General features: G+C 42.3%; 1 protein-coding gene across 1 annotated transcript in view; it reads left to right on the top strand.

Annotated features, from left to right (window-relative positions):
• The first annotated feature begins 756 nt into the window (after positions 1 to 756).
• Positions 757 to 13,687, top strand: part of LOC147678620 (extracellular calcium-sensing receptor-like) — a 78,171-nt gene continuing 65,240 nt past the window's right edge. The window contains exon 1 of the mRNA XM_086945710.1: positions 757 to 848. Coding sequence (XP_086801836.1) covers positions 757 to 848 — 92 coding nt within the window. The remainder of the gene's footprint in view (positions 849 to 13,687) is intronic.

Below are 13,687 nucleotides of genomic sequence, written 5' to 3'. Positions count from 1 at the left end.
CTGTTAGTAAAGAAATCCGTTTGATGGCTTTATTCAAGACGGATTTAAAACCAGAGTATGTTGTAGGGATAAGCCAAGCCTTCTCTAGCTGTAATGCCGAGAGTCCTTCAAAACTGTAGTAATAGAGCTGCTTAGCCTTGCTTGATTTTCAATCTCTTCCCAGCAATGGTAGGTGAAGGTGCTGTCTTCTGCTTCCGTCATCCTCCAATAATATTTTGCTAGTGCACCTTGTCTGGCCGGGATCTGATCTTTTTTATCCATATTCTAGACGGATTTGTGCTTGGGAGATATGTACCGGAATTAAAAACAATCTCTTGAAAAAGGTGGATTGTGCGGTATTTAAAGTTATGACATCTTTAATGTTCAAAATCTCTGAGCCATAAGATATGGAAGTTAGGAATTTTGCTGCAATCACCTTTAGCAGATGGCCAGTAGAACAGCCTATAAGCTTTTTTGTTAACATTTTGAATGCAAACAACAGTCATCAGTGTAAGAAGATCCAGTCAGAGATCTTCTAGAAGAGGATCTTCACAATCACAAGAAGCACAGAAAGGGAGAAGGGTGAGCATGCTTCAAGCAAGCGACAAGGAATATCGGCACATCAACAGAACGGCAATTTAGGCAACTTGCCAAACTCCAAAGTGAGTGAAGCTACGATGATCCCTTGCACCAACCAGGAACTGGCAGAAAACATTGGGACACCAAGGAGTGGGAAACCAGAAGCTTAACGGCACAGCGAGCAACACAAACATACACATGAACAGAGAGGCAGGTACTGAATATCTAGAAGAGGAACCAGAGGGAGCCAAGGAAGACAAAATAGCAAAAGTGGAGGAACAGATAACTGGGTAAGGAACTAACTGGCAAGCACAGAAGTCATACCACTACAAGATTCATTGTCAGGAACTTAGTTAAAGTGTTCAAGGACATAAATATTCACACTGCCATTGCCAACCCAGAAGTGAAAGCTTAACGCGAAAGTAAGTGAATTTCTATAAGTTAGTCTTCTAGTCTTTCCTGCCTTTCATCCACTGCCCAGCACTCCAGAGGCTCCAGTTCCTACTCCAGCATGGAGAAGGAAATTGAAAATGAAGTACTCTCTCAAACTTCCTGTTTCCTACCATGACTCCTAAGACCGCATCACTGAAACCACCACCAGGAATATTCACAAAGAACTCTCTGCAGATACCTAGAGTAGACGTGAGATTAATGAGACACAGATCTACAATGGTTTAAGCCCTTTCATATGTTGAGATTGGGTTCAATATCCTCTCAAACGTCATTGTCTCGCATACTGCCCCCTGTCCTGTTCAATTAGTACACAATACCTCTTGCTCATACATTGTTTATATGTAGGCTGATGGTACTCAGTTACACATCAAGATCTTTGAAGACTCAAGGAATGACGGTCACCAGTTGATCCATATTGACTGGTCACAGGTCCTATTCCTTCATAGCATGTGACCCACATTACTGCCTGCCAAAATGGGAGCGCCCTTTAAGAGGATGAGTCTTTCAACTCTCATGCAATCAATGCGACAAAAGCAACCGTTGTGCACCATGTGGGATCCTGCCACTGCTACTACTTTGTTGCATTACTCTGGCTCTTGCAAATGCGCTGCCACACATTGACTAGGTAAAATCATCTTCATGGGTCTCCTAACTAAAGCATTGGGCTAAATTATACGGCCCGCCCCATTCTGGACACGAAAACAACAGATCACATCATGCGAACTGTAAATGTATCTTCAGTGGATAACTACAGGGAAAAGGTGGATTTGAAAATCCTACACATTGTTGCTAAAACTTTGAACATTCTTTCAGTAGAATATCTCTCTTGTCGTTTTGATCTTGTAGCAACTGACCAGACACTTATGGTTGAACGCCACAAAACCGACTATCCCATCACATTAGGCAGAACAAGCTAATGTATGATGTTACAACGACATACATTACCACGCAGTAGGTTACAACGCGGACATTACATCGTCCACGTTGTTACCACGCATGGCTTTACATCGCAAGTCGTTTCTATGACTTGCATTAGATGGAGCGCTGAACTTAGGAATAGTATAAATTACTATTCCTACTCCAGTTAGCACAGCAGTAGGGAATGTGTTGGATTTAAAATCCAACACATTCCTTGGTGTTGCGCGCCATCTAGCCAAGTCGTAGAAACGACTTGCGATGTAATGCCATGCGTGGTTACAATGCAGACGATGTAACATCTGCATTGTTACCTACCTGCGTGGTATTGACAGCGTTATAAACGCTGTTTCCCGAACAGGCGATTGGTGGAAAATCATTAGACTGAATGTTCCTCCTCTTTTTTCTCACCTAGGCAGCTGCATCTTGTGGTGCACATTGGAAAATATCTGATAGGTCTCTGCCTTCTTAATTGATTTTTAAACTTTATTTTGTTTTAACCTTCCCTCACACTATTTTAGCAGAGACAGTGTGGTTCCGCTACAAAAATATTAACTCCTTCCATGCTTGTGACGGAACCGTTCCGTCACGAGCCTCGGGTGGGATGTGCTGGTGACGGAACGGTTCCGTCACGGCCCGCTCGCCGCGCCTGCGCGGTGCAAATTCCGCGCCTGCGCTGACGTTCTAAAGAACGGGCGGGGCCGTGACGGAACCGTTCCTTCAAAAGCACAGCTCACCCGCGGGCCGTGACGGAGCGGTTCCGTCACAAGCGTCGGAGCGCCGCGCGGCCGCCCCACCCCCTTAGCACTGCGGCCGAATAGCCGCCGCAGCGAAGGGGTTAATAAATACATTTGCTACAAATAGATAAGACAGCTGCCAACATGTACATGATAGGAATGGCACAAACCTTATGAAGGTATTTATAAATAATGTTTGCATGGATAAGCAGAGATCAATGCAAAGAAGCAAATGCCTTGCTTCCCCGGTGTCTCTTTTCTATTTTCTTGGCATTTAATTCCTTGTTTCGGGAACCTACATCTGGAAGATTATAGGTAAGGAATGGGAATATTTAAAAGGCAGATTGGTAAATTTCAGGGTTAAAAAAAGAAATTCAGATGCATAAATAACATCGTTCTAATCTTATATTCACAACCTAAGCCCTGAAGAAGGCGTTCTTTGTTCGACATGCTATGCCAAAACTCTACCCATACTTGTTTTTCACCCACTATAATAAATAAACATGTTTCCCATGGGACTCATTTCAGGAATACCTCTAGTCTATCTTTGGGGTATTCAGTTCAATTGTACGGTGATTTGTGTCATGTTGATACTAATCATACAAACATTAGTCAAGGCCCAACACTTCATTCCTTGGTAGAAATATATTGATATATATATACAAGGTGCAAACTGTACAATGGAAAAGTGCAGGAGATACAGTGCTCCTTGCTGTGGGTGAATAATTACAACAGTGGTACACAATACACTGTACATATAGCTGGTTAGCAACAGTTTGGAACACAGTTTGTGTTGGAGGAGTATAGTAATTCATATATTCCCTGTGATTCTGTAACCAGGGAACGATGTGTCCAACGTTTCAACCCAATCTCAATTGTAGGGTCCCATCAGGACCAATCTCATCTGGAATCACCTGAAATCAAGGAGAGAGGAAACCTAAGCATTCAGTCAACTCGCAACACTCTTGTTTGGGAGCCACCAAACGTATGCAGATGACTTACCTAGGCTATCGGTAAGTATCCGTACAAACAGTCACGAACAACCTACAGAGGAACATACCTCTCTGAAAAGTAACATGCACAATAACTAGAGAGAGCTACGATAGATAGTGCAAAGAGGTCACACACCATCTACTTGTGTGGGATCTCTGGGGAGGGATGAGGAGCACTCAGGAAGTCTAAAATCTTTAGTGCATCCAGTGTTTCCACCATCTACTGAATGTGCAATCCCACCAAAAATATACCAAGTACGTAATATCTCATGCACCCGTTGAACAATGTGGTGGGGCACTGTGCTCCTTCAGTGGTGGCTGGTGAGATTTGAAAGTGGTAGGACGTAAAATAATTATTGTACTGCCCCGCAGTGAGCAAGCGTAGTGAGTGAGCACGAACAACCTATGGAGGGTTCGGGAGGGTTCTTCCTCTGAGAAAATTTTGAAAAAAGAGTGGGCAAATGATGCATTTTCAAGCAAATGTGAGAAAGCAAGAAGGTTCATAAAGAATTGTGAAAGTGTAGTTATGACATCAATAAAGAGATTTCATATGATAATGACGTAGGTTCCTGTTGTTTCTCCACACATACACGTGACTTACAGTTTGCAAGCTACTTCATACAGTAAATAGATAACTGTGCTATAGTAGAAGGATTGCAACTTATGAGCTGGAAGTAACAAAATTGTCTGCATCAAAAGTATTAAACCCCTTAACCCATCTACATAAAATGCAAATTGTGATCTGCATGTTATAGGATGTGCTTTGCATGCAAACAAATTAGCCCTCTGTACTACCTTATGAGCCAAAACTGTTGCTGGACAGAACACACCTCTCCCAGAACCAGAACTGCATTAACTACCAGAGTAGTCTTACCACTGTTATATTTCCATCAAACCTTGTCACACAAAGACCTCTGCAGCATGTGTCTTCACTCTTTCTCTCTCAATTTGCTTTACAAATGTGTTTAGGCTTTCTTGCAGGGTAGGTTTAAGGAGAGTAAACTGAAGATTTTTTCGTTTTAGTTTTGTCATGGGTAGGAGGCGATATACAAATGGTGCACACCAAACAATACTGTACAATGTAATTGGCATGAGTTGGCATTTGGCAGTAGTATACATCACAAGTAAACCTTATAGCCATGTGCCCTCGTGGCTGTTCATCCATCTCCATCTTGCCACATCACATCCACAGCTATGCAGCACCTCCCCCAAGATTGACGATGGTCTGTCCCACTCCTGAAGCCCATCTGCTGTTCACGGTGTCAGAAGTCAGTGTGAGATCGGAGAGCAGGAGGAAGATGTGCTATCTAAAACATCACTTTGGAATGATCCTATTCTCAGAGGGTGCTGTGAACCGCAAGGCGCTGCAGAATACCTTGTAAGCACAGGGAACCTCAGCACATGTTATTACCGCACAGCACGTCATCGTTTACCCACAAAAAAGCTTTGGACACTGAAAAAAGACAATTTAGCGTATTCGTTTTGGCACAGAGGGCCTCGCCGCTTTTATCGGAAGGAAACTGCCGCTAAAGCGGCGATAATGGGCTTGATAATATGCCCTTGTGAATTCCCATAGAAGCCCAGGTTCTGGTGTTAACCTGGGCTTCTATGGGAATTCACAAGGGCATATTATCAAGCCCATTATCGCCGCTTTAGCTCCAGTTTCCTGCCGATAAAAGCGGCGATAATGTATTATCCTTGCTTGATAATATGGCCCCCAGTCATTAGTATTAGCATCATTTCATCCATACTAAAGTACTCATTTGAATCATAAATATCATGGCCTATGATTGGACTGCGCAAGCAGAATTAGTTTCTTGTCACAAACACATCCGGTATATATTGTGCCAAACACAGAGTTCTAAATAAAATTGAAGATAGTGGAATTATTAATGTCATCATGAATTGGTCTAAGTGAATTAAAATGCAAAGTGCCTTAAAGTTGCGGGCGGCTGTCCTCGTCGGCAATGACACTGCCAAGATTTAAAGAGGATGTTGGTGGGGACATGAAGCTAGGATAAAAGCGGTGCTCGAAGGAGAAGACTGCCTTCTGGAATATGCCTGACCTTAAATACATGGAGCAGCTTCATTCAGGTCAAGGGAGGCTTTATCGTAAATGGTGCAGTGAGTTATGCAATATGGGAAAACAAATAGATACATATACGCCCTAACCCAGTGAAATAATGCTAGGAATTTTTTTTGTATTTATGCGCTTGCCAGCACAGACTTTCACATTCGGGGTCTGCAGGTTACAAACCATTGCTGACGCATTGTGCACGCATGGGTTCAAATCTCAGTCTCGTCGACCGAGTATTAAAGTGAGATGAGACTGAGTTGAATCAGATGGTCAATTTTATTGAGTGGTAGATGAACATCACTAACGCACCTTTCAGCAATTATAAACAGCTGCCCTGCAGCAAAATGATGCTAATGCTATGGCAACAGAGGGGCATATTAGCAAGGGCCATATCGCCGCTTTAGCGGCACTTTTTGCCACTAAAGCGGCGATATTTTTATTGCCCTATTAGCAAGCTGTCGCTAACAGCAGTTAGCGACAGCTTTTAGGCGATAGCTACAGGTTTGGGGCCCGCTTTGCATGTCAGCGATATTTATCGCTAAAAACGTGCAAAGTGGGCGTACCCAAACATGTCCCGTATTCTGCCTAAATACCAATGGCCACTCGCAGCCAATATTCATGTGCCTGCCTCCCCCAAATGTCTTGCTGTGCAAAAGCCTGATACTTCTCCAGTCACTTCCTTCCTTACTCTGTTGGTAATCACAGTCTTGCTTACCTCTTTCCAAAAATGTCACACACTGTCACAAGATGTAGCAGGGAGGAAACATCTGACTTTGCAGCTGATTTATAATTTGGCCGATGGAGGCTTGGTAGTTAGTAATTTACTACGTTGCCTCGACCACACCTCCACTCTGCCAAGCTGGCAGTCATTTCCTAAAGCATTGCCAGGGACGGTATACCTGTCATAGCGGTTCCTGTCAATGCCTTTTGTAGTTTGATGCATGGCTCCACCACGCATGACGAAAGAAAATTCGGAAGCAGGATTTTCTTTTAGAAAATAAAAAAAGACAATGCCCCGTCAACCTATAAGTCCTCTCCCACATCGAGGGGAGCATTTTGTAGTTTCCCTGCCCCTTACCACCAGGGTTTTCCTAGCAGTAACAGGAAGTGAAAACTGACCTCTAATTCCACCCATCTAAATTAGGTGTCCGAAAATAGAAGTCAAACTCCGACGACCCGTACACGGTTGGCGTATCTGACGGATTTAATCAGAGCATAGATGAAGTAGTCTCCGCCGTGATTAAACCAAAGGTCCTCCTGAATTTAAATCAGTCCTGGCTGTTGCAATGGAGAATCCATACCACCAAGATATATATCAGGCCCTTTGTTTAGTATCCATCTTTAGCATGTCAAAGAAGTAGGATATTTGAGTAAAAAAAGACACAACTTTAATCCTTAGCAATGTTGACATTCTTTGGGTGCAGACATTGTACAGTATTTTTATTGCACAGCTGCACAGGTGTGTTTTGTGAGCTTCTAATTCTCCTTAGCACTTCTGTCTCTGAAAAACCAAAGTAGTACCACCCGGTTAGAGACCTGCATCTTATCCCGATTCCCATTCATCTATGGTTCACCTGTGGCTGGCAGCCCATCAAGTTCACAATAACAAGATATCCTTACGAGCGTACACACAAGCGTACATGCACAGATGGGTATCTTTAGCAAGGTGCCCTGGGGACCGCTGTTGAGTAGTCCACTGGGTGCGGCTGGGAAGGGAAGACGGATAAAAGCGGTGCGAGTGTACGCTCAAGATCAGGCTCCATGCCGATCCACTAGAGCTGCCAGGTAAGGCACACCTTACTGTTGCTTGAACATTCTGATTTTTTCTAAATGCATGTTTTTTTTAGGGGTGGGGATATATTTTCAACCAGTGTTCCAGCTGCGGTTTCAAAAGCATAACCACAAAAAATAGCCAACCAACATCATGGAAATATCAAGAATGGTCAACTTTAATGTCAGTTTACAGAGAGAAGCTTCTGCAGCATCTTGCTATCACAATAATAAAGTAATGGTGCAAGGGCCTGGGGCCAACATGGCTCCCTGATGTTGGACAATGCATGCTCACAGAAGCTCACACATGTTGTGCTTGGACAGTTGGGTCTCCTAAGCTGCCACTGAAGTCAGACAAGTCAGGTCAGCTGTCCTCTCTGGATCGAAGGGGAAAGTTCCGTCCTATTGGGCATGTTAGCAGAAGAACCCTCTGCCACGGATTCTGTATGGTCTCAAGGTAATAGTCATATGGACATGGTTCATACTTGTTTCAAAGATCAATGAATTGCGTCCCCTCTATAAAAATTTAAAGAATAAACTTAAGAAGATCTGAACATCAGCTGTAAGATCATTTTAAATTAAATAATTGCTGCTTGAAATAATTTTTCAGGAGGGTTGTTTTTATATTTTAGAAATCTATTCTATAAAAAGTGTGGAGAAAACATGAACGTAAAATCTAAGTGTTATGTGTTTATTAGATAGTTACTAAATTCGTACTTAAAAGGCTAGGTTCAGATAACGCATTTCTCAAAGTGGCTATGAAATTATTTAATAATAAGCTACTGTTCTTTTTGCTTTAGGTCTGAAATTGAGATGATGTGTGCCTTTCTCCTCAATCCTCCAAGTTCACTCTCAAGGGCTGCTACTTCTCTGACCTCTTTCATTCTGTTTCTGGGTCTGATACTTTCTCTCGATAACCATCAACGCATGTGGACCTATCCGGCGACTGCTTCTACGGGTCCCACGTCTCTCTCTATTGCTAAATCCATTCATTAATTATTTATCTATTTATCCTTTGTCCTCTATGCCTGTGTAGCTTGTCGTTTTATTCTGCAACTCACCCTACATCTTTCAAACTGTGAGAATAACCATCTTCTTCTGAATGTGTCAATTGCTTGATAATTCTCTTCCATCTACCAACCACCCATATTCCATCTAATTAATCATCTAAATCTTCCTCCCAATCTTTCTGAGTTCTAGCAAATGATTGCAGCTGTCTCTGTGCATCTACACAAGGTTCAGAAATGTGCACTTAACTTAGTCCAACTTAACATATCTGTAGAATTTGAGACCTCTGATCAGCCAACTCATTGGTATTCATTGCTGGGATTGTGCTTGACCGGTTTCCATCCTCCTTTTATGACATCTCTCTTCTGCTTCTTGGAAAAGTAGTTAATTTACTCCAAACACTCTGTCATGCAGGGGTCCTCAGGGGTCCACCTCTGGGCCACTTTTCTATTTAAAATTGTTCCACTTTCTATGATCATTGCATCACTTGAGTTTCACTCTTGATCTTATGCTCATGAAGCAACAATCTATAGTTCATTTCCTTCATTCCTGGATTCTATTCTCAAGGGTCTCCCATGTGCTGTTCTCTGATATACCTCGCCATTTATTTCTTTACCCTTCTAAAAATAATGGAAATTCATCTCCAGCGACTGATAACCCAAACACTCCACACCGCTTGCTGTTTCTTTCCCACCACCTTGCCTGCCCACAGATCTGTGGTTTATAGTTCTGGTGTTCACTTTGCACATCGTCTCTTGTTGATTTACCTTACTCAATATCTTGTTTGATTTTTCTTCTACTAAACTCCACCAACCAATCTTTATTCATTCTGATGTTTACTGTTTTCTTCTTTATGCGCTCAACTTCCTTCTCATCTTTCGTTTCTGCTCATTGTTTGTGTCTCAGTCAACAAGTTTTTCTTTCATGTTTCTCGCATTTTCCCCTTATTTAACTGGTCTCAGATGCCTCACTATCTCTTACTGCAACTGTACTACGGAATACCCGGCTTAGGAATATCGGGGTATCAGAATATCATCTACAGAATATTGAGAGACAAAATATCGACAGGTAACTGCATATAACGTATAAACGTACTATTGTTAACTCCACATCTATGTAATTTGAAGATAAATGTATATATCATCAAAGTACATATCTGCTGCATTAGGTATAGAAAATCTCTGCATACTTACCTTTCAATATTTTGCCCTTGATAGTCTGGTCACGATACTTTGTGCTGAGATTCCCATCTTGATATTTTGGAGTACACCCCCTTAGAGCTCCCAGTTTTATTTTCTCTGCACCTTGTTCATCAAATGTCTCCTTCAGTTCCTCTGTACACTCAAAAGAGGGGTGGAGAGACTACAGTACACGTGTAATAATACAAAACAGAAAAAATTCATCCGTTTTCAAAAAAACTGCCCTCACTCACACACCGAAGTGTGTGACATGCTTCATCATCGGGTCTGCTTACAATAGGCCCTGGTGTAGCCACACTCAGGGCGGAGCATAAGGGAGGGGTTGAAAATAAAAAATGATACAGAATCATAGGACAAAACACATAGAGGAATATAACAAACACTGTGGAAAAGTGATAAATATCACCCTGTGACTGGGAATTGTGATACGACAAAAGTGCAGTTAAAGGGAAAGTGCTCTAAAACTGGTTTGGGGATACCAATCAAACCTTTATTCATAGGTTCCACAACCAGGATTAAAAGAAAGATAGGATGGGTCGTGTTTAGAGGAGAAATTAGGTTCTCAAAACACCCCTCCTAATACTGCTTGTTTCGACCGACTTACTGTGCCTCAAAAGGTCACCCCGGTCTTCTTCAGGACGTCTGTCGTTCCCAGTCCTGGACTTGGCCAAGCCGCAATTCGGTCAATGTACCAAGTTAAAAAATCTCTAATGATCGTAACTTGATCGTCACATGTAGTGGAGCATCCCAACAACACGGGATGCATATACGAGTTTATCAAAATTCAGAACCCGAAAGGGCACCCGGCAGGGAGGTCTCCCAAGAACACAACTGTTCTGCGGGAGCAGCCTCTCGTCACTGCCTGATTCCGGGATACCGCGCAGTTCCTCATCATTTCCTCCTCTTGGGTAACTCTGAAAGGCTGTTCTTGGTGCTTGAACAGCACTGTAGGCCTCTTGCGCTATATCATAGTTTTATCACGTATCTAACTGGGTACCCAAACCGTGGACTTTTCTAACTTCTTGCATATTTATTGAATATCCTTTAATCCTTCCTAATGTCTCACTTGATCTCCATAGCATTCATAATCCTATTCTCTTAATGAATCCTGGATATATTTTGCTATCCGAACAGTCTATCTAAACAATTTTGACAGGGACGGTTCCTCCATTAGGGCTCAGGGGCTGCACCCCTCTGAAATTTCTACACATTTACAGAAAAACATACTAAATAGATCAATTTATTTAGAGATGCGATCGTATCTCTAAATAAATCAATGCATTTAGTTCTCTAGGCTGTCTGTTTCAGGCTGCCTGCCCGCCTCGCTCTGAAGCAGAAGAAGGAAGCCAGGCAGTAAATCAAATTTCTCAACTGTGATGCACGACTCAGGGCTTTCTGTTTTAAAGCTCTTCATTGTCTTTGTGGTCCATGGTTGTATGGACTCTGTAGGCTAGTGACGCAATCAGCGTCATGGTTTCGGGCATCAGAGACGTCATCCCTGCGTGATTTCAGACATCCATCATTCAAAGCCGTAGATCCCATCCTTTCGTCATACAGGAGAGTGCATGCAAGCACGTCTGATCTGGTGCCTTGTTCTCGGTAATGGGAAGCGTTTGCATGCTAATGATGTGCTATGTATATTGTGCTGAGATCCCTCGTCAGGCTGACCTCCCCTACTGTGACACCCCAGGCCCTCGCTGCAGATTGCTGGCTCCATTAGAAGAGGAGCTGCTGTAGTTATTCCCCCCAAAATGGATCCAAATAACGGGCAGGGTTCTTGTTCCCTTGCAAAATTGATCCAAATATCTGAGTCAAGCACAGCAAGAAATATGTGCTTAAAGTGGACAGTTCTTCAATGTATGACATGAAACTGGCCATGTCCTCATGCCCCCACGTTAACACTGATACCAAACTATGGATTGACTTGCAAACATGGAATGCTAAAAACGTAAAGGGAATTCATTTCAGCGATTTAGTTCCTCTCTTATTTCACATGCTTTACTTAATCTTGCATTCCCCAAGAGTTAGTTATTTTTTAATGTTGTATACCTTGAGGCTTGCGCCATGCCAGATGTTTATGAGGGGCTTTTATTGAGCGCATATGCCAAAGGCTGGAGCCAAATAAAGTGCCTGTCAGTGGGCTGGCCTTTGCAGAGCACACAGAACAATGTTTATGCATTCTATTTGCAACTGAAATTATGTGGATATGTGTGTGAAGGGGGTACACAGATGTCAAAATATTTCCAAGGCAAAAGTGAGAGAAATTAAAGTGCTTAAATTTGAGGGAGGGCAGTGCATGTTTGGGGCGGTGAAGTGACAGAGATGCGAGGAAGTGCATTTGGGGAAGAGTGAAAAGAGGATGCTGAAGAGGAAAGAGAGGTGGTTGAAGATGTGCAGATGGACAACATATGCAGAAAAAAGAGGATACATATCTAAAATGAAGCACACTTTACTGAAGGCCAAAACTCCTTCCACAGGCCTCAATGCTATTTAATTAACAGATTTACAGTTTCAGAATTGAAACATTTCCAATGTTGATTATTTATAACAAATCGTTGTTACTCGTTTATCTAAAACAGCTAACACCCAGTGTCAAAGCCAATCATACTGACAGGTTTTAGGTGCATGTCAGTTGTGTGTCATTTATCTGGGTACAATTACATCTCAGAGAGAAACCAAAAAGCTGGTCTGATGGCACATTATGGGAATCACAGAAATGTATTTGACAGGTTCCTTTATAGAGAGCCCCCACTTTGTTCATCCCACTTAAAGACCTGTCTGCACATATTTCTATATGACTGGTTGCAGCTAGCAGCTGCGGGTGCATCTCGAGGTCTGGTTAGAGCACATTTTTTAATGCTACATACAGTGTAAAACACTGGGCAAGCATACATTTTAAAGGGCTAAAGTTGGCATAGTGTACAATTTTCACATTACACTGACTGTTGAACATATTAATGCAAGAAAATGTGGGGTTGTTTTTAATATGTTTAATATTTCAAGACTATACTTTCCCACTGCTTTATAAGCCTTGCTTTATTGCTGCATTAGTTTGCTTTAAAATGCATCATTTGTAAATCTTTTTTTCATTTTTTTCTCGGGAAAGGGACTCACCCTGGACCCCAGGTTTGCCCATTGAACTTGTTTACCTTGTTCACTATATAAAAGTCATGCCCAACATTTACACCTCACCACTTTCAAATGTCACCAGCCGCCACTGAATTTTGAACCAATTTTTCTGCATTACTTCAGAGTTGTCAATTTTCTCAGGTACATCATGAGTAGCTCAGTCAGCCAAGGGTTTTCTTTTCATTCTGGTACTCATAATTCTTTTTGTACCATTGTAACTTCATAACTATAAGCACCTGGACTGGATGGCACACTCACGAATAGACCTAGGAAACTTGAGAGCCCAACATGAATAAAATAAAATAAAATTAAATCAACCAGCAGAACAAAGTTGGTGACTGTATGGGAACTTTACAAACAGTAGTTCATGAATGTTTATTCTGCCATTAAATAGTTGCTCTTAAAAGGCAATTCTTGAAGCACGTGTTTCTTGTCAATGTCATCTGAATGTTACTTGAAGCTATAATATTGCTAAAAACCAAATATGTTTTCTATTCTGCAATTAATTAACTTATGAAAGTTCCTGGCATTTTCTTAGAAGTCCCAGTGTTGTAACATCCAATAATATGAGATTTGAGAGGAAACCTGGGTTCCCATGAGATGCACATGAACCTGGAAATCCAACCAATACTTGTGCCTGTAACATAGGGAGATCTGTGTGTTCCCTTCCATCATCCTGGAATTCATTGGTGTGACAGTGCCATTGCCAGCACTTGTGTTTAAAGGCATTCCTTCTGTCCCTCACAGATCTGCTCCCGGAGGTCCTGCAGCCCTGGCTAGACGTGGTAGATGGCGTGGTATCTGTGCAGCTTCCTTCTGCTCCTGGTGTCTATCCCGCCAGCCTCAGCG

This window comes from Lissotriton vulgaris, chromosome 12 (genome assembly GCF_964263255.1).
Source record: "Lissotriton vulgaris chromosome 12, aLisVul1.2, whole genome shotgun sequence".
Lineage (NCBI taxonomy): Eukaryota > Metazoa > Chordata > Amphibia > Caudata > Salamandridae > Lissotriton > Lissotriton vulgaris.
This window is presented reverse-complemented; position numbering and strand designations above follow the sequence as displayed.